The sequence below is a fragment of the Mustela nivalis genome (assembly GCF_964662115.1).
Source record: "Mustela nivalis genome assembly, chromosome: 14".
Classification (NCBI taxonomy): Eukaryota; Metazoa; Chordata; class Mammalia; order Carnivora; family Mustelidae; genus Mustela; species Mustela nivalis.
The window spans coordinates 83,721,810-83,749,338 of record NC_139033.1 but is presented as its reverse complement, the minus strand read 5'-3'; the positions used below and the strand labels follow the sequence as shown (position 1 = coordinate 83,749,338).

At 50.2% G+C, this 27,529-nt stretch overlaps 1 protein-coding gene across 1 annotated transcript in view; it reads left to right on the top strand.

Annotated features, from left to right (window-relative positions):
• Window positions 1-27,529, top strand: part of BCR (BCR activator of RhoGEF and GTPase) — a 122,235-nt gene that overhangs the window by 36,589 nt on the left and 58,117 nt on the right. The window contains exon 2 of the mRNA XM_082697797.1: window positions 27,210-27,382. Coding sequence (XP_082553923.1) covers window positions 27,210-27,382 — 173 coding nt within the window. The remainder of the gene's footprint in view (window positions 1-27,209; window positions 27,383-27,529) is intronic.

Below are 27,529 nucleotides of genomic sequence, written 5' to 3'. Positions count from 1 at the left end.
GAGTTTTGGACATTTGTCTTCTGGAGTGGTTCTTGCGCCAAAGAAGTCTTCTAGAAGGCTGGACCACCTCATGAGGTCCTTGTGTCTATGTGCTGAGCCTGTCTGTCCATCTCAGGTTACCATCAGCCTCAGGGCTCCTTTCCCCACAACTTTTGTTAGCCTAGTCACACAAATGGTTGGGGGCACAGGGGTCAGGGTAGGTGGTTCCCAGAAGGTTCCAGGGAGAGAAAGTCAGACTGAGAAGTTGTAGGAAGTTTCCAGGAGAAAGTTGATGAATGGATTGGGGCTTCCTTTTCCTCCAAGACAGATGCCTTTTACTGTCCTGGTGGACTGAGGAACATCCGCCTGGGTTTGTCTGAAGCACCTTCTGTAGTCAGATGAACCCAAACAGAGGCCAGTGGGAAGGTAGTAGGATGGAGATAGGGCAGATTTGCCTTTGGCGAGAGCAGACTTCACCAGTCTCCTGACATCACAACCAGGAACCCTTCCCTTGAATTGTGTGTGTAGGTCTAAGTGGGTCCTCTAGCCATGCATTTTGCAAAGAAGTGTATTCTCTGCATGAATTCAAATCAGAAAGAGCCTCCCTAAGAAACAAGTAATTAGCAAAGTAAGGATCAACTGGATTTCTTGTCTTCTGCCGTGACTGCACAAGGAGCTGCTAGAAGCCACTGCAATAGCTGGGTCTGATCTGGTGGGCACCTGCGGAGTCGAATGCTTTTTCTGGACCTATTGATATGGTCATGTGGGTTTTCTTGTTAAGTCTGTTAGGAATTTTGAGTGATTTTTGAGTGTTGAACCAGTCTTGCATTCCAGGGGTTAAACTCTATTTGGTTTTGATACGTTACTCTGTGTGTGTGTGTGTGTGTGTGTGTGTGTGTGTGTACGTTTGCTGCTTTTCATTTACTAGTATTTTGTTGAGCACTGTAGTATCCAAGGTTCATGACAGATAACTGTTCTGCAGGTTTTTCTTGTCCTCTCTTTTTTTTTTTAAGATTTTATTTTATTTTTTTTTAAGGTTTTTTTTTTTTTTTTTTAAGATTTTATTTATTTGTCAGAGAGAGAGCGCGAGCGAAAGTGAGCACAGGCAGACAGAGTGGAAGGCAGAGTCAGAGGAAGAAGCAGGCTCCCTGCGGAGCAAGGAGCCTGATGTGGGACTCGATCCCAGGACGCTGGGATCATGACCTGAGCCGAAGGCAGCTGCTTAACCAACTGAGCCACCCAGGCGTCCCTAAGATTTTATTTTATTTATTTATTTATTTATTTATTTCTCTCTCTCAGGGAGAGATCACAAATAGGCAGAGAGGCAGGCAGCGGGGGAAGCAGGCTCCCCACCGAGCAGAGATCCGGATGCGGGTCTGGATCCCAGGACCCCAAGATCATGACCTGAACCGAAGGCAGAGGCTTAACCCACTGAGCCACCCAGGTGCTCCTTGTCCTATCTTTGTCTGGTTTCAATGTGAGGCTAATGCTGGCCTCATAAAATGGGTTTGGAAGTAATCTTTCTATTTCTTGCAAAAGCTTGTAGAGAATTGGTATTATTTCTTTTTTAAATGTTTGGTAATGAAACTGTCTGGACCTCGGGGATTTTGTTTGCTTTTGTAGTTTTTCAACAGCAGATTTAATGTCTTTTTTTTTTTTTTTTTTTAAGATTTATTTATTTGACAGAGAGAAATCACAAGTAGACAGAGAGGCAGCCAGAGAGAGAGAGAGAGGGAAGCAAGCTCCCTGCTGAGCAGAGAGCTCGATGCAGGACTCGATCCCAGGACCCTGAGATCATGACCTGAGCCAAAGGCAGCGGCTTAATCCACTGAGCCACCCAGGCGCGCCGCAGATTTGATGTCTTTAGTAGACATAGGACTGTTCAAGTTATCTATTTCCTTTAATTTGATTGAATTTATTTTTTTTTTCAAGTTATCTGTTTCTTTGTAAAAAAAGATTTATTGCTTATTAGAGTTTGGGGTAGGGGCAGGGGGAGAGGGAGAGAATCTCAAGCAGACTCCCCACTGTGCTCAATCCCACAACCCCGAGATCATGACCTGAACCAAAATCGAAAGTCAGATGCTTAACTGACTGAGCCACCCAGGTACCCCCTCAGGTTATCTGCTTCTTGAGTGAGCTCTGGTAATTTCTGCCTTTCAGGGAATCAGCCCATTTCATCTGTGTTGTCAAATTTATGTGCATGCAATTGTTTGTAAGATTTCCTTTTTGATGTCTTTGGGATCCACAGTGATATTTGCTCTTTCATTCCTGATTTTACTAATTTGTGTGTCAGTCTGGCTTTATCCATTTTAATGATCCCTCCCTACCACAAGAATCAGCTTTTTTCAATTATTTTCCTGGTCTTTTTTGTTTTTTGTTTTGTTTTGTTTTCAATTTTACTGTTTTTTGCCTTTATTATTTCTTTCTTACAGGTTTATTTTGCTCTTTTCATCTTTGAAGATGGAAACTTAAATTATTGACTTGAGAACTTTTTTTTTTTTTTTTTAAGATTTTATTTAACTATTTGAGAGCAAGAACACAAGCAGGGGCAGAGGGAGAAGCAGTCTCCCTGCTGAGCAGGGAGACCAATCTGAGGCTCAATCCCAGGACCCCAGGATCATAACTTGAGCCAAAGGCAGATGCTTAACCGACTGAGCCACCCAGGTGCCCAAGACCTTTCTTTGCTAATATAAACATTTAATACTATAAATTTTCCTCTGGGCATTACTTTAGTTACATGCTTACATATTACCATATGTTGTAGTTTTATCTTAATTCCCTTTAAACCATTTACCAGTTTCCCTTAGGACTCCCTCTTTGACCTATGGATCATTTAGTAGTGTCTTGTTTAATTTCCAAATATTTGGGATTTTTCGAGATGTCATTCTATTACTGATTTTTAATTTCTTTATGATCATAGCCACATGAATTAGTTTCCTATTGTTGCCATAGTAAATTTCCATAAACTTAGTGGCTTAAAAAAATACAGACTTTTAAAAAAAATTTTAATTTTCAGATTTTATTAAAAATCTTATTAAGATTTTTAATAAAATCTAGGGGGAGGGGCAGAGGGAAAAGCAGACTTCCCGCTGAGCAGGGAGCCCAACATAGGGCTCAGTTCCAGGACCCTGGGACCATGATCTGAGCTGAAGGCAGACACTTAACCAACTAAGCTATCCAGGTGCCCCACAATGCAGATTTATTATTTTACAGTTCTGGAGGTCACACATTCAAAATGTATCCCATAGGCTAAGCCTTAGTTTTCTTTCATCTGAGGTGGTTGCTATTTTGCCTTCATTCCTGAAGGATATTTCCACTGGGTATAGCATTCTGGGTTCGTGGGTTTTTTTTAATCCATTTTCCTTTTTTTTTTTTTTTTTAATTTAAAAGAGAGAGCACGCACACATGCATGAGCAGGAGAAGGGACAGAGGGAGATGCAGACTCCCCGCTGAGCAGAGAGCCCAACTTGGGGCTCGATCCCAGGACTCTGGGACCATGATCTGAGCCAAAGGTAGACACTTAACTGACTGAGCCACTCAGCTGCCCCTGACAGTTCTTTTTATCTAGCACTTTATTACTATTATTATTATTATTATTAATATTCCTTCCTCTGACTTCTGTAATGGCAGGTGAGACATCTACAATCATTTGAATCTTTGTTTCCCAAATGTAATATGTTGGGGTTTTTTTCTGGCTTCCTTCAAGATTTTTTATCTTTGGTTTTTAGCACTTTGATTTTGATGTGTCTGGTAGTGGTTTTCATTGTTTATCCTCTTTGGGGGCTCACTGCATTTCTTGGATTTATACATTTATGTATAAATGTGTAAATATTCACCTAATTTGGGAATTAGTCAGCTCTGATTTCTTCAAGTATTTTTTCTGTTCCAGTCTCTTTTTGGGACTCTTGTGACATGAACATTAGATATTTTGAAGTCTCACAGACCCTTGAGTTTCTATTCCAATTTTTCTCACTCTGGATAATTTCTGTTGATCTGTGTTTAAGCTCATTGACTCTGCTGTCATCTCCTTTCTGATCCTGAATTCCTCTCCAGGAGATTTCTTATAGGTATTATTTTTTGGTTCTAAAATTTCTTTTAAAAAGAAAAGATTTTATTTATTTATTTGACAGAGGTCACAAGAAGGCAGCGAGGCAGGCAGGGTAGGGAAGAAGGCTCCCTGCTGAGCAGAGAGCCGGATTCGGGGCTCGATCCCAGGACCACCCTGAGATCATGACCTGAGCTGAAAGCAGAAGCTTAACCCACTGAGCCACCCAGGTGCCCCTGGTTCTAAAATTTCTATTTGGTTCTTTTGTTATAGCTTCTCTTTCTTTGCTGAGGACTCCTATTCTTTCCATTTGCTTCAAGAATCTGCCCTTACTTCTTGGAGCGTGATTCTGATAGCTGCTTTAAACTGTATTCTGATTATTCCAACATTTCGGTCATTTGGGGGTTGATGTTAGTTTGTTGCCTTTTCCTCTGACAACTTAGGTTTCCAGGTTCTTTGTTGAGTAATTTTGGATTGTCTCCTGAACATTTTGAATGCTCTGTTATGAGACTCTAGATTGTTTAAATATTCTGGAGATGTTGATGGAGGTGTTTAAACAGCCAGTTAACCCAGTTAGGTTCAGACTGCACATCCTAACCCACTTTCTGTGGCCTCTGGTTCCACTCACTACCCGCTGTGCACCAGGTGGGGATCAGTTTGCAAGCTGGGCAGTAGTAGCGGTTCTCACCTACGTGGTTCAGGGCCCAAACCTCTGCTTGTTGAATGCAAGTGGTTTCACACATAGGCAGCTTGGGGGTGAGCCAAGGACTTCACACATAGACTTGAAGGATCCTTCCTCTTCTTGATCTGCCCCGCACTCTCTACTTCCCCTTCTTCTGACTAGAAAGCTGGGCTCCACCCTCCCCATGCTGTTACCCGAAGGTCCACTGCCACTACCGATGGCAGCAGGGACTCCGTTTCTTTGATGGCACTCTCCTAGTATAGTGTGGAGAGGGCACAGGACTCTACCCCATAGGGCTCCTGCTGCTGTGTCTGTGGGAAGGGGATGGGGTGCCTCGCTTATGCCGGTGCTCACCTCCATGAAGCACAGTAGGTGAGATTAAGAGTTTAATTCACTGGATCCTTCCTTACAGGCCCTTTGTGTAGAGAAAGCAGGTTTTTCTGTTGTTTGGGTTTTTCTTCCTTTCTGTCTATGCCTGTTGGCACTCTGGGGATGCTTTAGTGCCCAAGCTGGGATAGATGAGATGCAGAAACTCCCAGCTCTTCTGTGTGATACACTGTCCGAACCTGTGCAGTCTACAGCAAACCCAGCACAGACTATGGGCTTTGGGCGAGGATGACCTAGCATTGCAGCTTCCTTAGCTGCGACAGATGCTCCTCTCTGGTGGGGAATGTTAATGGACAAAGCTGAGCATGGGTGGGGCCGGGGGGGGGGCTGTGGAAAATCTTCAGCTTCTTCCAGTTTTGCTAAAAGAAGTAAAGGTTAAAAAAAACAGAAAACCTGAGAAGGCCCTCCTGGGGCGTCCCTCCAGTCCTGAGATGCCTACCCCGTGCTGCTGCTTATAGCTGCCTTTCCAAGTCCCGTGATAGCTATTTCCTATGTTTGGTCCAGAATTTCTAGCTCTGGTGAGTGGGAAAACTTGTCATGCACATACTCGGTCTCACCTGGAACTGGAAGTTCAAGCTTTCTGCCTTTGAATTTCCTTCTATGTGCAGTGGTGTTCCCTGGGATTGGCCCCTATCCATCGATATCATTTAGAGGGGTACAGTCTGTGCTTATCACCTCTGCCTTACCCAGTAACTTTGCCCCAAGCCCAGCTCCTCTGACACTTACGCTGTGGATTTACGCCCGGACCTCCTGGCATTGTCCCCCACCAGCCTCAGCAGCTTCCAATCTGTGATGCCCCAGAAGCACCTCTTTGCTTCTTGTTGGTTTATTCATCAGTGTCCTACCCCCATTTGCTCAGTCATGGCTCTGCTTCAGGCCATTCTGTTGATTTCTGTGGCCCCACTCGGAGGTTCTTACAGGGTAGGTATAGCTGCCCACATTTCTAGAAAGAGAAAGGCTTCCAACTCTGAATTCATGGAGATCTTTGGCAAGATTGGGAATTCCTGGCCAGAGGATCCCAGAAATCGCCTCCCCACTCTCGCCTGTCCTGCATGCCAAGACCTGCCTTCCCACCAGCCTGCTCACCAGCCGCACGTCCAGCTGTCATTCCTTGGAGCACCCACCCTGTGCAGTTGTCATGGACCACATAGCATTCCGCCATGGAATGTGCTCCATCTTGCTGTGGGGTTCCAGCTTCTCTGGAGCAGGGGGCGCAGGTGGAGTGGGGAACACAGCATCCAGAACCATCTGACAGGACAGATGGCATCAGGCGAGCTTTTGTTTTCCCATTTGCTGAATGGGAGTGACACTGGGAATTTACGGGGCTGTGTTGGGATTAGCAGTGCGGTCTGTAAAGCCTGGCACCCTGTAGGTGCCTGGGAATGGGAAAGAGGGTGGAGTAGTTTCTGGGATGATTTCCCTGCTCCACTTCATATAGGAACCAGCAGCATATGCTGGGTGTTGGGTGCCATGGACTCAGGCTGTCTCGTTTGGAGGCAGCCTGGCTGTGTTCCAGCCACCCCCTTCCCTCCACGGGAGTGGAATCCAGCAGGAATGCACGTGGCGTTCTTCCCTGGATACTTGGGCCACCTGCACCGTCTGGCAGGGCTCAGGGGGCACATGGGACTTGTGAGTTATGTCCCCACCCATGCCTGCTCCCACATTTATGCCCCATTTTCAAAGGGAGAATCTGACCCCTGGCTAGAGCTACAGATGGGGGAGGAAAGTCCCACACAAGTTCGTAAGTCTTTGAGGGTCTTCCTGTCCTCTTTCTCAAACCTTCCTCCTTCCCTCCGTGGCCCTGTCTTGCCTGCCTGCTGCTCAGGGCACCTTTGGCCTGTCTGAAGAGTGCCATCCTTTAGTTGCTGAACCACCGTGTCCCAGGATGTGCTGTCGACTTAGTAACTCTGACCTTAGCTCTATTTCCTAACTTTTATGTTGCTTTTTTGGCTCCCCAGCCAGATGTAAGCCTCAACACTCAGTGCTCACCCGAGGATAGAGCCTGCTGATTTCAAAGCCTCAGGCCCAGCCTGGGTGATAGAACCCAGGACCCCCAGTGCCCCTGAGCAGGTGCCATTCTGGAAGCTGCAGCATGCCAAGCACAGTGCCTGGCACCTTCTTCTCAGGGTTTGCTGGCCAGCTGAATCCTTTTCATTGATGAGAAGCCTGGGTCCCAGAGAGATGCAATAACTTGCCAAGTTCTCCCAGGTGGGCAGTGGTAGGGCTGGGTTTGAGCCAAGATCTGTGTGGCCCTGCATTGGGTCAGCAGCTCAGGTGTGACCAGCCTAGGGGTGGTGGCCCTTGTCACCTGGAGACGCAGGAGCCTGGGGGCAGGTGGGGCCTCACTGGGCCTAACTGGGATTGAGGGTCCAGCCCAGCTCAGCCCCTCCCAGCTCTGTGTCCCTGCAACTGGTCAGCAGCGAGCTCACCTGATGTACCTGTGGGCACTCATGGCTCTGTCGTACCCCAGCCTCAAGGTGAGATGGCCAATGAGAGGGGCTGTGATTGCTGCTGGGTCACCGGATGGAGGGAGGTCATGTTAACGAGGTGTGGGCCCTGGCCATTAAGGCAGTTTGGCAAAGACAGGCAGGATCTGCCAGCCAAAGAACCTGGATTACTCCCTTGAGTGGATGCACATGCCCCCTACCTGTGCAGGTGCCTGCACACACATGCTACATGCGCACGCTCATGCCACACGTATGCAGATGTACATACACACAGAGGAGAGAAAATATTGAGGGACAGAAATCGGCTCAAATGATAACAGCCTGGGTTATCAAGATGATAACAGACTTGGGTCCAGAGCCCTGGAGAGAAGAATCTTTCCAGACTTTTGGGATCTGCTGGAAAATCTCCCCTCTGGGGCTCCTCTGCTCCTGCTTTGGTCTTCTAAGACCACTTGAGGTCTGCAGGCAGGGCCCCAACCAGAGCACAGTATCTGCATTCGAGCCTCCAGAAGCCTCATGTGCCCGCCTGAGGCAGCGTCTCCCCGCTTGGATACTCAGTTCTTGAAATGTGCTTCTCAGCAGCCGGTGTAGGCTCGGGGCTCTGGCAGCATCTCCATGCTGCCCCCACTGGCCCTTCTCCTGGCAGAAGCAGCCTGCGGCACTTCTCCACCCGGTGCTGACAGGCTGTTCTTGTTTGAAAACAGAAGACACCATTTCTGCTTCCCCCACCCCCTTCCCAAAACACAAGGCTCGAGTTCAAGCACACCCTTGAAGTGCTGGCTCTGCATGTGCACATAGTGGGCCCTTAGCGCCCTGGTCCCGTCTCTGCCAGCCTTTTTCCGCCAGTCATCAGAAGAGCTGTGCTGCAGGAGCTGTGCCAGCCAGGGCCCGTGGAAAATCATTCGTTAGGCCATGGGCACGTGGGGTCAGTGGGCAGACCTTGGAAGCTTTCCCGCTTGTCCGTGACCCAAAAAATCACTTTCGGTTTTTGTGACTCAGAGATGAGCTCAACCCACACACCCTTGAGATGTGCTGAAACTCAGGGCCAAGTCCTCCGGAGGGCTGTCAGCTGTGGGATTGTCTAAGAGAGCGTTTTTATAGAGACCCTTGCACAGAACTCTCTGGAGATAAGTAAATAGAAATTTTACCATGTATTGTACCAGCTTTAAAAGGAGGGGGGTTGCCGTTAATTTCATGTTTCTTGGCACCCCCGTGTTTGTAGTTATGTATATGGGTGATTGTCTTTTGGTTTTGAACTGCGCCCTGGGAGGTGGAGGGAACCAAGAGCTCAAATAAGTCAAGTGGAGAACAGTGCCTTTACAAATGCCTCCCCCAGATGGTTAGGGGCCTTAGGACTCTGGCTCTCCTAAGGAGCTTCTGAGTCGTTGAGGAGGGACTAGATGTGGGTTGTAAAGTAGGTCAGAAGCTAGGTAGGCTCTTACATACAGTGTTTGGGAAAAAGTACCCAGGGGAGTGTTCTTCTGATGGGCAGGAGGTGACCATCAGGTTAAGTCAAATTTGGGAAGGATTCATCAGAGCAGCAGGCCCTGAAGATCTCGTAGAATTTAGAGGCCCAGGGAGGCCATCTGGACGGAGGTGTGAGCCGAGGCCCAAAATGGAGCATTGGCAAGGGGGGTGGGGGGCTCACTGCTCAGGGGGCAGGCTGGCGAGGGTCAGCACTGGCCTTCCAGGCTCAGCAGAATGTTGTACCCCATACTCCCCTCAGCTGCAGTGAGGATGGAAACCACGGTGGGCTTGAGGACAGAGCTTCAGTTCCCGTTTCACTTCACTGCTCTGGATTTCCTGAAAGCAGTTCTGCTCCTAGCCTGCCTTCTGGGTTAGATTATTGGGTATAGACTGGGTACATGTTTCTCCAATTAAGGGAACCCTCCACACGGGGTATAGAGGAAGGACATCTGTATCCAGGCCCACATCTTCGAAGGCATTCTGTGGAGGGCTGCCGAAAGGAAAGGATGTGTTACATCACCCAGGAGGCATGGGTCTTTCTGGAAACTTGGAATATGATGGGCTTGTGTTTATATCAGAGTGTGTCACCTTGTTACCCTAGCTCTGAGGCCTTCCGTAGGTCACCATGCTGGGCACTGCTGTCCAGTTTCTGACATCGCCTAAAGAAAAATGGCTCTGTCAAGGCACATTCGTTGGGCTCCTGCTGTCCTGTGGGCTCTGAGCAGCCCATGGCTGTCTCCTCCCCTTAGGCTCCACCTTGCAATAACAGGGTGTACCCTGGCTGAGTGGGATAGGGAACTAGGGGATGTTTATCTGCACTGCTGCTGTGGTGCTGACTCCTGGAGCCTCTTTGGGAGGCTGGGTGAAAACTGATGGCTTCGAGGTAGTCAGGGTCCTGCCGTCCAAACAGGCCAGCCTGACCTTCCAGTTGCCCCTGGCTCTTTTAGTGGCCTTCCAGCTAAGACCAGAGCCTGGCTCAGGCTAGATTAAGGCAAGACCAGGGAAGCCTATACCTGCACAGCTGAGACTGGCTTTAAGAAGACAGAACACACCTCAGGAGCCCTGGGCATAAGCTGTCAGAGGTCCTTTAACAAGGGCTGAGAGGGGACGCACATCTGTTAGAGGCCTGCTGTGTGCCAGATGCTGCTGGGAATGCGTGCTCTGCCTGGGTCTCCACGTGCTCACCTCTGTGGGGCGGGGTGGGGGGAGGGATGGCGGTGCCACTGTGGAGGTGAAGAGATGCCTGGAGAGCCCCCTTAGGTAGTAGGCTAGAGTCTAGTTCGTGAAGAGCAGGAATCGGCCTCATTCTCTTCAGGTCTGTGTGGGAAGTATGAGCTCAAGTCCTGGGCCCTCCCCAGAACCTGAGTGAGGTTACCAGCCTGGTAGCATGACTGCTGGGCACAGTGAAGCAGGCTGTTACTCTACTATGTGCAGTATTTCTGGGAGAAGTGCCAGGCTCACAGCTGGTGTCCAGTATCTCTGGGAGCCTTTCCAGATGCCTCATTTCCCCTGGGATCTCAGCATTCCTGAGGGAAGGGCCTCTTCCTAGAATGTGTACCCCTAGAATGGACCCAGGGCCCTTTGTGGTGCAGTGGTCCGCTCTGCCCGCTGTGGCTTGAATCTCTCTCTGGAGGACTTGCTTCTCCTAAAAGGTGCTTTTTCAGAACTGAGCATACCGCAGACCCTCAGCAGGACCTGCCTGGTGTGCTGGCTGGGCTGACTGGTGGCAGAGATGGAGGCCTGAGTGGCCAACTGGCCACTCTGCCATTGGGGAGGGGGTCTTGGGTATGTGCATTCTGTCTCCTCCCGCGGTGCCAATGCCCAGGAAAGCAAGAGGGAAGATGGGCCTGGTTCCCAAGCCTGGCTGACTGGGGAGTGAGCATGGAGCCTGCACCATGCTGTCACACTGTGATGACAACTGGGATTACCACCTACGGTGATAATTCCCACATGACAGTTTCAAGTTTCAGGTCAAGAGCTGAAGCTAGTCCTCTGTCTCCTCTTTCATCTGGACAGAGATCCTTGCTGGCTTGTTCCCTGGCTCATTCCTCACCTGTTCTCAAGGCCTTCTGCTCCACAGAGACCCTGTGACCCGCAGACTCTGCGCCCCAGGGATTTGAATGGGGAAAGCTCTGCTCCCACTGATCCTGGCTGCAGAAGAGAACGGGAGGGGCCCCAGAAGAGACCTACGGGATGGAGGAGAGCCACAGCCTCCCTGATAGACCTGCAATGGTGTGCTGAGAAGGGCAGGGTGGAGCTGCCATTTGGAGCCCTGGTGGGCTCTGCATCAGGGCAGATGGATGGGATCACCCTGCCAGGTCACCCTCTGACCCACAGCAGCCTGAGTCCCGGTCCGTGCCATGGGTTCTGCTAACGCATGGTTTGCCGCCCAGAGAAGAATCTTCCCAGTAGCCCCAAGCACGTGAGCTCCTTCTCTCCACCACCACCCCCTGCCCCTGCCCCATGTCCTTTCCCAAAATAGAGCCTTCAGCCTCACAAGGAAGTAGAGGCTAATGCTGAGTGCCCCAGGAAAAGCCAGGCAAGAGGTAATCGTGCAGTTTTCTGGACAGGAGCTCCAGTAACAACCACAGGAGTAGCCGAGGTTCCTGATAATTATGATGAATGATGCTTGTGCTTCTGGATGCCTCCTCCCTCTGGCAGGAGAAAGGTAGCCTGCTTGTCACCCCCTCAGGGTGTGAAGGTGGAGTGTCATTATCCCCATTTCACTGGTGGGAACATGGAGAGATGAAACGAGCCTCGGAGTGGCTGCCGTAATCCCAGTTTGTTTGTTTCTTTTTTTCTGGGATGATGGAGGAAGGCCCTGGAGGTTGGATTGGGGGGGCGGGATGTGGAGTCTGGGAACAGAGGCATTGCATTTCCTTCTCCAGATATGCAAGTCAAGGATGGTAGAGCTCCTGGCCACTTGATTCAGGGGCACAGAAGGTTTTCCAGAAAAAAATCTGTTCTGTCCTAGACTTTGAGAACCTGCTGCCTCCTGGTCTGTTCCCTTGTTTTTGACACCGGGCACTTCTCAAGTTCTGGTGCAGGATATAAAGTATCCCCTTTGACCCCTGCCACTCCAGCTCACCTCCGGTTCATCCCCAGGATGCCTGAAGTCAGGGATCGAGCTCGGGGTGAGGCTAAACCCTCTGAACCTCCAGGAGGAGGCCTTGGCCAGGCACACCTACCTGCCTGGCTGGATCCCTGCTTTTCAACTCAACTCATTAGCTGCGGGCCTCAGGGAATGTTGCTTCCACATCTAGACTTTTCAGGTTTTTTTCTGTGAGACAGGGTATTAGCTTTCTTGTAGAGGTGTGAGGACTTGAGGCCAAGCATCTGGACAGTGCGTTACTGTGACTGTGTGTCGCCCCCATAGAGGTCTCAGAGCCCCTGACTCAGGCAAACATCCCAGATACCTTCCCCTCTTTGCATCTAGAAGCCAGCGAACCTCTCAGGAATGCCATAGATTGGGGTGACCCAGGACTAGAACAGAGAGGAGCTTCGAGACTAGCCCCCAGGACTCATCCAGAGCTATGATTCTGTAGGGCAGGAATGTGGGCAGACAGGAGGTTCCCTTGTCTGGTGGGAAGTCTGTGACTCCCAGTGGAAAGGACCTGGGCCTTGGAAATCCACGAGGATGGAACAGGGCTGTGGTAACAAAACCCCACAGACCGGGAGATTTAAACAAGACATTGATTTGTTATAGTTCCAGAGGCTGGGAGGTCCCAGATGAGTGTGCTGGCCAATCAGTTCCTGGTGGAGACCTTCTTCCCGATCTGAAGACATCTGCCTTCTTGCTGTGTCCTCACATATCAGAGGGACAGAAGAAGTTCTGATCTCTCTTCCCCTTCTTAAAAAGGACACTAATCCTGTCATGGGGGCCCTACTCTCACGACTCATAACCTCTTGCGAGGTTATGAGGTTGAGATTCTCATCTCAATGAGGTTGAGATCAACCTAATTACCTCCCAAAGGCCCCACATCCAAATACCATCACATTGGAGGTTAGGGCTTCAGTAAGTGAACTCAAGGGGGACACAGACATTCAGCCTGTAACGGGCTCACAGGCATATCGTCATTCTCTCCCCAGCATGGGTCTCTGACTTGTGGGTGCTGTGAGTTTATCATTTCGATACCTTCAGTTTCCTTATTTGTGTAGAAAGCCCCCTTTCAGAGGTGAATGAAGGGAGCAAACTGAGCTCCCCTTGTCAGGTCTTGAGGTCAGGAAGGAAGAAGGTGCTAGGGTTTCACTCAGGTCTTCTGCCTTTCCTGTTCTCCCCTTGAGGGAGGGGCAGTTGACAGAGTATTTTGGCAGGGGTGTCCAGAATGCTTGGCTTCTAGAATTTCTGATTTGTACAGTTGGAAGATATCCTGGTCTGTTCTTGAGTAGCACAGTCTGGGGCAAATCTGCAATAGCTTAGCTTCTGTTGGAGAGCGGCACTAGTTAAGACTAGCCCAGGAGGGCGTGAGTATTTTGGGCGGCTGCAGGGTGTGAGACTCAAGGCTGGCCTATGAGGCACAGTGGCTGCTCTTTTCTTCTTTCTCTGCTGTCTGAGTCTGGAATGTGAAGGTGCTGTGGGTGTGCTGCTGAGTGTAGACAGCCCCCAAGTGGCTGCAGCTGGCTGGCTGGGCAGAGTCCCATTTTCATATGTGGGTGAATTATTGACCACAGAGACACTGGGAGGGAAGCGGCTTCTCAGAGCCTGTACCCGATCTCCATAATTACTGTATGTATTAGTTTCCTAGGGCTGCCTAACAAAGAACCACACACTGGTGGCTCACACAAGAGACATTTATTGCCTCACAGTTACGAGGCTGGAAGTCTGAGATTGAGGTGTTGGCAGGATTGGTTCCTTCTGAGGGCTGTAGGGAGAATCTGTCCCAGGCCTCTAGTTTGTGTTTTTTTTGTTTTGTTTTTGTTTTTTGTTTTTTTGGTTTGTAGATGACTGTCTTCATGTTAACATGACATTCTCTGTGCTGCTCTGTCTTTAAATTTCCCTCTTCTGAGGCACCTGGGTGGCACAGTTGGTTAAGCATTCGACTCTTGGCTTCAGTTCAAATCGTGATCTTGGGGTTGTGAGATCAAACCCCACATTGGGTCTGTGCTCAGCACAGAGTCTGCTTGAGATTCTCTCTCTCCCTCTGCCCCTCCCCATTGCTTGTGCTCTCTCTAAATAAATAAATAAATAAAATCTTTTAAAAAAGTAAATAAATTTCCCTTTTCTGTAAGGACACAATTGTATTGGATTTCGGCCCAACCTAATGAACTCATCTGAACTTGGCAAAGACCGTGTCTCCAAATAAGGTCACATTTGGATGTGTTGTGGGTTGGGACTTCAATATGTAAATTTGGGTGGTGGGGAGACACAGTTCAACCCATAACACTGTGCTTCATTCTTCTTTTTAAAAAATTTCTAAACCTGGCATATCTTTAGTTTTTTGTCTAGGGTTTGTTTGGGGGGGATTAATACAACATTTATCATCTTAACTTTTTTAAGCATATCATTCAGTCCTGTGAGATAAATTCACATTGTCATGCAACCATCACGTCCACTTATCTCCAGAACTTTTCCTTCATCCCAAAGAGCAACTCTACATGCTAAGCAGTAAGTCTCCCAGCTGCTGACAACCCCCATTCTATTTTCTGTTTCTATGAACGCGCCTATTCTAGGTACTTCCTATTGTCATGGATTGAATATTTGTGTCCACCCCCCTTTCATATGCTGAATCCGCAACTTGAAACATGATATTTGTAGATGGGGCCTTAGGGAGATAGTCAGATCATGAGGGCAACCCTCATAATGGGATTAGTGCCCTTATAAGAAGAGACCCAGGGAGAGCTAGCACCCTCTTTCTTTCTACCCACCCAAGACAAGGCCATGTGAGCACACAGCAAGAATGAATGCATCTGTCTGCAAGCCAGGAAGAGAGTTTTTTTGTTTTGTTTTGTTTTTGTTTTTGTTTTCCTGAATATAGCACTATTTATTTATTTATTTATTTTCAGCATAACAGTATTCATTATTTTTTCACCACACCCAGTGATCCATGCAATCCGTGCCCTCTATAATACCCACCACCTGTTACCCCAACCTCCCACCCTCCCGCCACTTCAAACCCCTCAGATTATTTTTCAGAGTCCACAGTCTCTCATGATTCACCTCCCCTTCCAATTTCCTCCAACTCCCTTCTCCTCTTCATCTCCCCATGTCCTCCATGCTATTTGTTATGCTCCACAAATACGTGAAACCATATGATAATTGACTCTCTCTGCTTGACTTATTTCACTCAGCATAATCTCTTCCAGTCCTGTCCATGTTGCTACAAATGTTGGGTATTCATCCTTTCTGATGGAGGCATAATACTCCATAGTGTATATGGACCACATCTTCTTTATCCATTCATCCACTGAAGGGCATCTTGGTTCTTTCCACAGTTTGGCAACCGTGGCCCTTGATGTTATAAACATTGGGGTACAGATGGCCCTTCTTTTTATGACATCTGTATCTTTTGAGTAAATACCCAGGAGTGCAATTGCAGGGTCATAGGGAAGTTCTGTTTTTAATTTCTTGAGGAATCTCCACACTGTTCTCCAAAGAGGCTGCACCAACTTGCATTCCCACCAACAGTGGAAGAGGGTTCCCCTTTCTCCACATCCTCTCCAACACATGTTGTTTCCTCTCTTGTTAATTTTGGCCATTCTAACTGGTGTAAGGTGATATCTCAAGGTAGTTTTAATTTGAATCTCCCTGAGGGCTAGTGATGATGAACATTTTTTCATGTGTCTGATAGCCATTTGTATGTCTTCATTGGAGAAGTGTCTGTTCATATAGGAAGAGAGCTCTTACCAGAACCCAGCCCTGCTGGCACCTTGATGGTCAACTTCCAGCTTCCAGAACTGTGAGAAAATAAATTTCTGTTGTTTCATAGACTCAGTCTGTGGTTTTTGGGTAAGACAGCCCCAGCAAAGTGATACATTCGTATCAATGGAATTATGAGGTGTTTGTCTTTTTGTGACTGTCTTATTTCACGTGGCATAATCTCAAGGTTCACCTGTGTGGTAACATGTGGCAGGACTTCCTTCTTTTAAGGCTGTGTAGTACTCCGTTGTATGTGTACGCTGCATTTTGTTATCCATCCATCCGCCGTTGGACACTTGGGTTGCTTCTGCCTTTCTGCCATTGGGAACGATGAAGCTCTGAACGGGGGTGTACGTGTACTTCCTTTCCTAACTCCCCCCAGGCTTCCTTCAGGGAGGTCAGTGCTGAGGTGGAGGTGGGGAAAGTGGGTATTCCTCCTGCCCTTCATGGCCCAGCGCTGGCCTGGGCTCCATACTCTGACCCCCGGAACGGGGAGGCCCTTCCTTCCCACCGTCTTTTCCCTCTTGCTCTCCACGTTTCCTTTACAAAGTGGGAATAGAATGGGGGGAGCCACAGCCGTGCAGTGACCATGTGCCTCACTTCCCGCATTGCTCCCAGACCACAGTCCTGCCCTCAGTGCTAGCCTCTCTTGAAGGGCCCTGCTCACCTCTATTGCCTTGTGCTCTCCACACCCCGTGACTCCTCTGGCCAATTGCCTGCAGCCAAGCCTTGGCTTCAGGTGCTAGAAACTCATCATCCCCTTTGTTCTTCCTCCTCTCTCCATGCGAGTCCACTCAGTCTGGGCCTGTTCGTGGCATTTGTTGTCATGATGTACCATTCTTCTGAAACCAGGCCCTCGACCCATTTGCCTGGAGTGACCATTACAGAAGCCTCCAGCTGGGTCCCACCTGCCATGCCATACACAGATAGTGCTGCCAGAGTGTCCCTGTCCGTATTCCCTGGGTCCCCCTCTTAGTCCAGACCTCTGTGACCCTTGATACCTCCTCTAAATCATTTCCCGGGTCCTTGGTCCAAAGTCCAAGGCTCTTTCCAGCTTTACTTCTTCCCGGCCCTCCCGCCTCATTCCCAGCTTATTGCCTTTCCCAGGCCTTCCTCATTCCCCACCCCACCCCCCCGCACACCCTCCCACCCACCACATGGGGTACCTCTGCAGCCCCTCTGCTGGTTGAAGGCCCAGTAGTTCTTCCATCCCACACAGACCTCACCTCTGTGAAGCCCTTCGGGCCCTCTCCCCGAGCTGGTTGCCTCTTACCCCATGGCATCACTTTCAGGCCATGGGCTGTGCCTCTGTTGGTCTCCTGGGGCTGCCATCACAAACGACCATAGGTTCAATGGCTTAAAACAACAATGCGTGTTCTTCCACAGTTCTGGAGGCAGAAGTCCAAATCAAGGTGTGTTGCAGGGCCCTACTCTCTCTGGAGGCTCTAAGGGAGAATGCTTTGTCACCATTTCCAGTTCCTGGTGGCCCGGTGCATTCCTTGGCTTATGACCGTGTCATTTCAATCTCTGCCTCCAGCTTCACATAGCCTTCTCCTCTCCTGTCTCTCATAGGAACACTTGGCTTTAGGGTTAGGGTCCATTGGATAATCCTGGGTGATCTCTCAGAGTCCTGAATTTAATTATATCTGTAAGGACTCTCTTACCAAGATAAGTTCCCTTTGTGCATTCCAGGTGTTACAATGTGGATGTATCTTTTGGGGGGGCCATTCAACCCACTGTAGTGTCCTTCCCACCTTCATGTTCTGTGGGGAGCCAGTGTCTGCCTCTCTGACCTCAGTAGGTCTTAGAGTGGTTACTTCCTTGGGGAGATGATCTCTGCTGTCCCACCTGAGGGTCTGAGTGCCCTCCCCATAGGTGGCTTTGCCATAATACATGTCATGTCACTCCTGGGATTCTGCTGGCTCCCCAGGGGCTGGAGCTGGGGCTGTGGCATCTGCTGTTATGTACCCAGCACAGCGCCCAACAAGAAATAGGTGTCCTGCATCTTGGCTGAATGTCCGGGACTCGCTAAATATATGAGCTTGATTGTCTGAGGCCAAACTGCCTCCAAGAAATCTTTCTGAATCTTGTCAGAGAATCATGGTAGTGCTGGAGAAGAATAATCACATCATCAATGGCCAAGGGCTGCAGCTTCCCAGCAGGTGTCCCATCCTCCGCCTGCCCCACCCTGGTGATTCCAGCCCCAGAACAGAAGTGATCTTTCCCTCCTTGAGGATTAGGTGGGTCCTTGGAGACAGAAGAAAATCTTTTAACAACTCTCTCGGGGCTAACTGGGGAGTCCTTGTCTACCCACACTGGGGACATTCAGTCTTTATTGCTAAAAGTCACCCGCAGCGTTGACCTTGTGGTGATTCAGTCTCCAGCCAGCTGGAACCCAAGCCCCCGGTGGAAGAGTCATAAGAGCTATTGTATTAGTAGGCCTATCTCCTCCACAAGGGCTCAGCCTTGTTCAGGGCATCTCAAGCTGCCTGTTGCTGAGGCATTGGTCCATGAGCAGGGCAGGCTCAGGCCCTTCCTGACAGGCATTTTCTGGTCTGTTGCGGAGACTTGACTAGCCCCAGGGCCTTCTGTGTGCCCCAGGCTGGTCTGGACCATGACCTTCCACTACCCAGGCAGCTGGGGCTTTCCATGCTAGCTTGGTGATGTCATTGTTGGGGTGGCAGCCTAAAGGACAAGAGCCCCTGGGATCCTAGAGTGCCCCTCCTTCTCCCACAGAAGCAGAGGCTCTGACAGGTGGGCTATCGCCAGGGTATGGTGGCCAGCTAGATGGGGGACATCTTGTTTGTACAGAATTTTGGTTCCCCCTCTGTCTAGATGCAAGAAGGAACAGCTGCCTGCTGAGGGTAGAGCAGAAAACAGAAACACCACCCAAACCAACCGCATAGCTTAGAAAGTAATGCAGCCTGTGACTGCCTGCGGGTTGCCTGGGGTTATGGTGCCAGGCAGTACTGACGTCTGTCCGGAATGATGTTCTTGGTCTTCAGGAAACAGCTGGATAGTGTTCCGGGTTCCCTGTTTTAACAGAGGAAAACAGATCTTTTTTTTTTTTTTTCCTCTCTTTTTCTTTTTGAGGTGGAATGACAGAACATAAAATGAAACATTTCAAAGCAAACAGCTCCCCATTAAGTATTCTCAGTGTTATGTGACCACAATTACTGGTCAGTTCCCAGACACCCTTATTAGCTCAGAAGGGAACTCCGTACTCATGAGGCATCTGCTTGGTGTCTACTCTGGAAATTTGGTAGAAACAGAATCAGGTAATCTCTGGTCTTTTAGGATGGCCTTCTTCACTCAGTGTCATGCCTTCGAGGTTCACCCATGTTCTTGTCTCTTTCGGTACTTCATTCATTTGAAGACTGAATGATCCCGTTGTAGAGATACACGACAATTTATTTATCTGTGCGCCAGCTGATGGACAGATATTTGGGTGGTTTTACTTTTTGGCTGTTAGTGAATAATGCTGCTTGAACATGGCCTGAGTTATCCCAGTACAGGCTTTGCTTGGAACCCCTGTTCTCACTCCTCTCGGTTGTAGGCCTCAGAGAGGAATCTCTGTGTCCTGTGCTTACCAGGCTCAGCCCTTTAGGAACGTGTTCAGAAGGTGACCCAATAGGCAGGTCACACAGATGGAGCCAGGCGTAGTCAGGCTTCACCTGTTCTTATCTCGGAGAGGCCTTTTCTTGTCTGAAAAATGAGCATCTAGAAGCTCCTGGTCACCAAGGGGTCAAGGTAGATTCAAGGACATCAGCGCTGGGCCTCGCCTAGAGGAAATGCCCAGCAAAAGCGTAGCAGGTCATTTGCGAAAACACTGACTTGCTCTGGCACTTGTGAGGCTTTTCTCCTCTTTGGGAAACTCGCTCCCTGGAAGCACCACAGATATTCTCCGACTGCGCCTGGGGTTCTGCCACATAATAAAGAAGCCAGCGGAGCCCCACGCGGCCCATCCTGCAGGTAGAATCTGCTCCCAGTGCACAAGTTGGTGGGAAGAAGGCTCAAGGCCATGCATGAACGTGGCATCCAAAGCCAACTCAGCTTGGACCTATAGAATCTGTGTGCTCTTCAGTGAGATCTGGCTCTTTCTGTCCCAGCCAGGGTTTTCTGAGCCTCTCTGGGAGGCGCAATGCCCAGCTGGCAGGACCCGCCCCTCTTACCCCTCACGGACGTGAGCTGCCATCTGGAAATTACCAGCCCCATGGCACTTTCAGCACAGTGCTGGATGCTTACAACCCAGGAGAGGTACAGGGCCTGGGGGAGGGGGGCGGGAGCGGGGAGAGCAGGGCATCTGCAGATACGATGAGGTGGAGGGCTCAGTGCCTGCCTCTGCAAAAACCTGTCCACAGCAGCTGGCAAGCTACCAGAAGGAAGATGGTGTCTGAGCCTCTTTTACCTCAGTAAATAAGTATGACCTAGCCCTTTGCTGACAGTGTAGACAGGCATAGGAGACCACCCTGCCTCAGTCTTAATGCGTGATTGAGTTCCTCCCACCCATACCCAAGTTCCCAGGGTCCCTTCTTATCTCTCCACCCTGGGATGTGTTTATCAGGATCCCTCTCCTGGCCCTTTCCAGCTGTTTCTGTGTCTGTTCTGGGTTGGGAGGGCTGAGAATATGATCTTTGTTCCTTCTGAGGATTTGCTCCAGGCTCTCATCTCGGGGTGCATTGGTCAGAGGGTGGAACAAGAGCTGGGATCCGGGCCCCGCACTTGTGGCAGCAGCAAGGCTACAGAAGCAAGATCTGAGGACCCTCCAGGTACATTGGGTCCAGCAGGGCCTCCTCTGCTTGGCAACAGCCAGGAGACCTGTGGCCGGGGATCTGAGATTGGTTCTACACACATTTCCCAGGAGCCCTGTGGCAGAGACCCCAGCAGAGGCCTGGCTCACAGATAGGAAAATGGGGAAGGAGTGTTAAAAGTTACTGGAGCTGTTTGATCCAGGGCTGGGCTAAGGGAAAGATAGGCTGTGGGGAGCAGCTGGGGACCCAGGACTGAAGAGGAGCTAAGAGCATTTGGGGCTTGGAGGGCAGATACACTGTGGCCCTCTGAGGGTGGGGAGGACAGCCCCTACAGAGGGTCCCCTGTAGGGCCCCTACAGGGCTGTGGACACATGTGGTGCTGTGCTCCTGAGGAGTCCTGCTCCAGCCCTGGGTGTGACCTGTGATTACCAGAGTCTTCCAGGCTGGCAGGGATCTCATCCAGTCTGGGTCAGGAAGATGTGGGTGGACAGGGAAGTGGCCTAGAAAAGGTGATGTGTAAACTCTGAGAGCAGAGGGATAGCTGCTGGGGACAGTGGCTCCACCGGTTTGACTGGTTGGCAGTGTGACAGACACCTGGACTCCTTTGATGGTTATACATACTGAGCAGGAGCAAGGCCTTCCTTTCTTGTCCTTGGTTGTTTTTTTTTTTTTCTTGTTTAAGATTTTTATTTGACAGAGACATAGCAAGAGAGGGAACAGAAGTAGGGGGAGTGGGAGAGGGAGAAGCAGGCTTCCCTTGGAGCAGGGAGCCCGACATGGGCTCGATCCCAGGACCCTGGGATCATGACCTGAGCCAAAGGCAGATGCTTAGTGACTGAGCCACCCAGGTGCCCCTCTTGTCCTTCATTATTAAACACATACACATGGAAGACTATAGTGGAGCCTGGGGACCCGCCACCCAGCCTGCTCTCATCAACTCAGGGAACACACTGCTTGCAAGTTTTGATTCTGTGTGTGTTTTAGATGTGGTTCCAGGGGGCTGTTGGTGATGAAAGGGAGGAAGGGAAGCTCCCCTGGGCCCTCTCAGCTCAGCTACCCAAGCGTTGCCGCTGTCTGGGAGGGACCTTCGGGTTGTGTGCGTGTGCTTTGTACTTGTTACATAACATAAAATAGATCGTTTTAATCACTCGCAAGCATGTAGTTCAGTGGCCTTAAGCACATTCACGCTATTGTGCGGCCCTCAGCACCATCGCTCACCTTTTTCCTCTTCCCAGACTGAGATGCTGTACCCACAAAACAGTAACTCCCCAGTCCCTCCAGCCCCAGCCCCCGGCAGCCACCATTCTACTGTCCCCATGAATCGACTATTCCAGGTCCTACCTATAAGTGGACTCACACAGGCAATTTGTCATTTCGGGACATGCTTATTTCCCTTCAGGTAGTGTCCTCAAGGCTCGTCCATGTTGTGGCCTGGGTCAGAATTGCCTTACTTTTAAAGGCTGAGTAATAACCCACTGTGTATCCATCCCACGTTTTGCTTATCCGTTCATCCCTCAGTGAACACTTGAGTTGCTTCCACAGTTTGGCTATTGTGAATGATGTTGCTAGGAATATGGGTGTGCATATACCTGTTTGAATTCCTGCTCTCAGTTATTTTAAGCATATACCCAGACATGGAATTACTTGATCATACAGTAATGCTGCATTTAATTGTTTAAGGGATTTAAAAAATATATATTTACTTACTTGAGAAGGAGAATGCAAATGACTGAGCATGAGCTAGCGGAGGGGCAAAGGTGGGGAGGGAGAAGCAGGCTCCTCACTGAGCAGGGAGCCCACTGCAAGACTCCACGTGGAATCATGACCTGAGCCAAAGGCAGATGCCCAACAAACTGAACCACCCAGGCACCTGAGGAAATTTTTTTTTTTTAATGTTTTATTTATTTTACAAGTAGGCAGAGAGGCAGGCAGGGCGAGAGAGAGAGAGAGAGAGAGAGAGAGAGAGAGAGAGGAGGAAGCAGCCTCCCTGCTGAGCAGAGAGCCCGATGCGGGACTCAATCCCAGGACCCTGAGATCATGACCTGAGCCTAAGGCAGAGGCTTTAACCCACTGAGCCACCCAGGCGCCCCAGGAATTTTTTTTTTTTTAACCAGTGTTGTCCTTGAGGTGTGAGAAGGGGATGTGGTCTGGGCTGACTGGGACTTATTCCTCCCACTTGGCAGGGGTGGAGTGGCTGCCTTTTTTCCTCGCATCAAAGACTAGATTTTAGATTTGCAGAGTGCTGGGATTGTGGCTGCTAAGCCGACTGGCCTGGAGAGGAGGAGGTTTTGGATTTCACTGTGCATGTCCCTTTTCCACGCTAAGCCAGCCGCTGTCTGCCAGCTCTGAACGGGCCTCTCTCCCTGCCCCCACCCTGCCCTCCTCCCTGCTGGTTAGCTGCTCCAGAGATCAGCCTCATTTCCTGAGCCTCTTGTAGCTGTCGGATCGCAGGCCCTCCCCCGCTGAAACCAGTATTTGCCTTCAGCTTTGGGTAAAACAAGGCTTACCTCAGCCATCAGGTGCCCAGTCCTTCAAGGTAATGAGACCCCGAGAGGTTTTCCCAGTAGATATTCCTGGTAGAAGAGGGGAGAGCAAAGCCCCTGCTCTCACTTTGCTCTAGTTCTTGGGAAATGGCAGTTCCCAAAGCCCATGCCCCCCCAGGAATATACTTCATTCTAGGAGGTAGTGAAAAACTGTGGTGTGAGAGGAAGACTGGTCCCTGCATGCACTTAGGATGAGGGATGAGGAAAGGGGGGCTTTCCTCTTTGCCTGTCACATTGACATTGAAGCAGGCTGGGGGTTCTGGATTAGCTGGGACAGTGGGCTGAAGCATCCCATGGAATGTACCCAGCAGTGACCGCTGTCTAGACTCCAGACTTAAAAGCGTTAGTTCCTCGGACATCAGTTTGTGGAGATGCATCAGAGTGGGAAGCACCTGGGTATTGAATTGCCCTGATCCTAATAATTACCCTGTTGAGTCGGCTGTGGAACCTGGTTTCCCTGTCTCACCTGGTGGAGGTGAGGTATCCACATCATAGTCAGTGGCCCCACACAACCCTGGCCTTTGGGCAAACCTTCACCAGGCACTTGGTTTTACGTGGGGTTTTAATCAGGTTGTTGCTAAACTAGCCCTTTGTTTTGCACATGTGGACTCTTGGGAGTATTTAGAGGGAGCCCTGGGCCCCCCCATATCTGACCCTCAAGTTCTTACTTGGGTCTGACCCTCAGGTTCTTACTTGGGGCATCACTTGGTGTTAATGTGACCTGGGGCGCGAGTGCAGTGTGGTCATAAGCCAGGACATCAGATGGTGATGCTCAGAATAAGGGTCTTCTTCCAGGTGATGAATATGTTGATTTCTTAAAGCATTGTTATTTCAAAAAAAAAAAATAGTTTAAAGTTTCTTAGAAAAGCTATGTGGACAGTGAAAATTCTGAGCTAATATAAAATCCAAGTCCAGAGGAGGAGCTGGGAGCAGAGGAAGGATGCTGTTGAAGAAGGTGAGGTCAGGGCACCTGGGTGGCTCAGTGGGTTAAGCCGCTGCCTTCAGCTCAGGTCATGATCTCAGGGTCCTGGGATCGAGTCCCACATCGGGCTCTCTGCTCGGCAGGGAGCCTGCTTCCCTCTCTCTCTCTGCCTGCCTCTCTGTCTACTTGTGATTTCTGTCAAATAAATAAATAAAATCTTAAAAAAAAAAAAAAAAAAGAAGGTGAGGTCAGGAGATAGGCAGGGCATGGCTAGATGATCTGTACAGTGACCTAATGTTTTATTTTATTTTTTTTAAGATTTTATTTGTTTATTTGACACAGAGAGAGAGATCACAAGTAGGCAGAGAAAGAGGATGAAGCAGGCTCTCTGCTGAGCAGAGAGCCCGATGTGGGGCTCAATCCCAGGACCCTGAGATTTATGATCTGAGCTGAAAGCAGAAGTTTAACCCTCTAAGCCACTCAGGCACCCCAGGACCTAATGTTTTAGAGCAGAGCTGGCCTCCACCCATCTAGTTTAGTCCATATACCCGATTATAAAGTCAGGAAAACGGAGACACGGACAGCTTCAGGGACCTGCACTAATACTCACAATTTGGTAGCAACCTGGACAGGACCAGAGCCTCCCTTCTGGGAAATGCACACCACAGCTCACAGAATTAGTCTACCTGCCCCCACCCCAACCTTGAGGATGTGTCCTGGGTTGCAGGACTAAGAGTAAAGACCCCTGCGGCCCAGGGGGTCACTCAGGATACCTGTGAGGAAGGCGTCTGGCAGCCAGAGTCTTCTGTCCAGGACCTGGACAGCCTTGGGAAGCAGCTTCCATGAAGGGCAAGGTTTCAGTAGGGGCTGCTATGATACAAGGTTTGTATCATGGATGTTGAGAGGACAGGAAGTCCTCTGTGTTCATTTTGGTTAAAGAAATCTGTGATTCCTCCAAAAGGAAGTAGAAGCTGAAGTCAAATCTGTTTTGGGGGTGGGGTGTGACGCTAGGGTTCTGTATGAACAGATTTGTGCTTTTTAATACATTTGAACCCTTCCCTTCTGTCCTCAGGGATGCTGGGCAAGAGCTAGTTAAGTGCCTTTACAGATGCTTAGGAGGAGGAGACAGAACCTGGCTTTGGCCTCTGACTGTCCTGGTAGGACAGTACAAACCCCAGCAGAGTAACATGTGGTGATCGTATCAGGAGCCCATGAGGTAGCCCAGGGATTAGGGAGACCAGGGGATATTAGTATAGCTTATTAGGGGACATGGTAGGAGCCCACCCAGCTCTGAGGGTCCCCCAGCCTATCTGCTAGCCTGTGCTGGGGCCTTCTGTGGACACATACAGCAGCAGAGCTCAGCCCGACCTCTGCGATCTGCACCTGTAAGGAGACAGCAGGGGCACAGCAGGGTTGACAGGACAGCAGGGTGCCGGATGCTATCTCTTGCTGGTGCAGCAGTCTTAGCGCTGCTTCCTGCGGGAACCGCCAGGAAGCCTTTGCAGCCACCAGGGCCCAGACCTCCCTGAGTGTCTGATTCCATGGGTCTCTCTTGTTTTTGAAGCTCCCCAGATAGTACGAATGTATAGCCAGAGCTAAGGACACCTGTGAGAGGGCATGTGACCTGCTGGGCCCCAGACAGAGAGGATGTGGGAGACGCAGAGGTGGAGGCAGCTGGGACGTAGGTAGATGAGTCGAGCCGGGCACTGGCAGCCCTTAGAGCCGGGGGTGGTGAGCACCTGGTCACTCCAGCCACAGCACCTCTTGGCTGCCACATGGAAAGAACTGGAAACAGTCCCCCTCTAGAGTTGCCTAGGAGGTCTCTGCTGCCTGGCCTAGGTGGTATGGTGACACCAGCGCCTGGAGCTTGAGCCCCAGACTAGGTATGCTTGGTGGTGGAAGTTGTTAGAAACTCGTAAGTAAACAGTGCAGAAGCCACCTGTGGTGGTGAATTTTGGACAGGGCTGGTTGCCGGTGAGTCGTGGTAAAGGTGATGTAACCCAACCAAGATGGCCTCACGGAAGTCCCATTGGCTATGAAGGCACCCTTTAGAAAGAGTTAAGAAGTGACTGTCACATCAGGCTTGGGGCAAACTGGGTTAATGTCTTGGTGAGGATTCACTGATTTAGAACAGTTTTGAAAACAGAGCTACAGAAAGGCAGGTGAGGACACCCAGGTGGCTCAGTCATCAAGCGTCTACCTTTGGCTCAGGTCATGATGCCAGCATCCTGAGATCGATCTCCTGCATCAGGCTCCCTGCTCAGTCGGGAGTCTGCTTCTCCCTCTCCCTCTGCCACTCGTGCTCTCTCACTCTCTATCTCAAATAAATAAAGAAAAATCTTTAAAAAAAAAAGAAAAGAAAGGCAGGTGAAGGGGTGGTATGGACTTTGTGATTTAACTGGGGAGGAAGGGACAATTGTCTTCAGTTGCCTTTAGGATTGGAGGTGTTCTGTATAACCAGAGAGCCCCACAAAGCAGGGAGCCGGACATAAGGTAGGCCACTCTGTCCTCACAGGGATGCTCAGATCGGGGTAAAGGTGGTCTGGGATTCTGCCAAACCAGATGGGAAGTGGGATGAGAGTCAGCCAAGGGAGCAGGGTGGAGTGAGGGGAAGGGGCTACAGTGCCCTTTCCCTGGGTCTGGCCTGGCAGGCCTGGAGCACTGCTCACGGTGGCCAGGGCTTGCACCTGGATCAGCATGATCTGTGCTCCTCGCCCCATCAGATCTCCTTGGACAGGTGCACAAGGACCACCCCTAGCAAGATGTTAGCTAGCATTGGGGGTCCATCTTTCTGTAGCAGCTCAGACCCATCTCCAGGACAAGCACAGATGTGTCCCAGACAGTGTCCCTGCTAGCGTCCCTGCAAGCCCGGTCTCATTTTCCGGGGAGCATGCCACTTTTTTGGCCCCACCTTGCCATGTGGTCTTTGCTCAGCTGGTTGTGAAGTTGAGGTCAGGCTACCTAAGATCCTTGTTCAACACCTTTGGGTGACAGACATCATCAGCCGATTGCCTGCTGGAACAGGAGGGGTGTGCCCCTCCCCCCACTGCCCTGGCAGCTGGCCCTCCAGCCCCTGACCCTCTGGCTGGCTTTCCCTGTCTCTAACACAGCTGCTTCTCTACACACACAGATGCATCGTTTGGAACACCTCCTGGGTATGGCTGTGCTGCAGACCGGGCCGAGGAACAGCGTCGGCACCAGGACGGGCTGCCCTACATCGATGACTCACCCTCCTCATCACCCCACCTTGGCAGTAAGGGCAGGGGCGCACTGGCCTCGGGAACCTTGGAGTCCACCAAAGCGGTGAGTCCCAAGGTGGTAGGGCCAGGTGTGAAATGGGGCTTGGGCTTGGCTCCGGACTGCTGTCCAATTGGTGAAGGCGCCCTGGAGTGCATCTACTCTCTCGGGGGTAAGTAGCCAGTAGGTGATACCAGGAGCAACCAGTGGTTG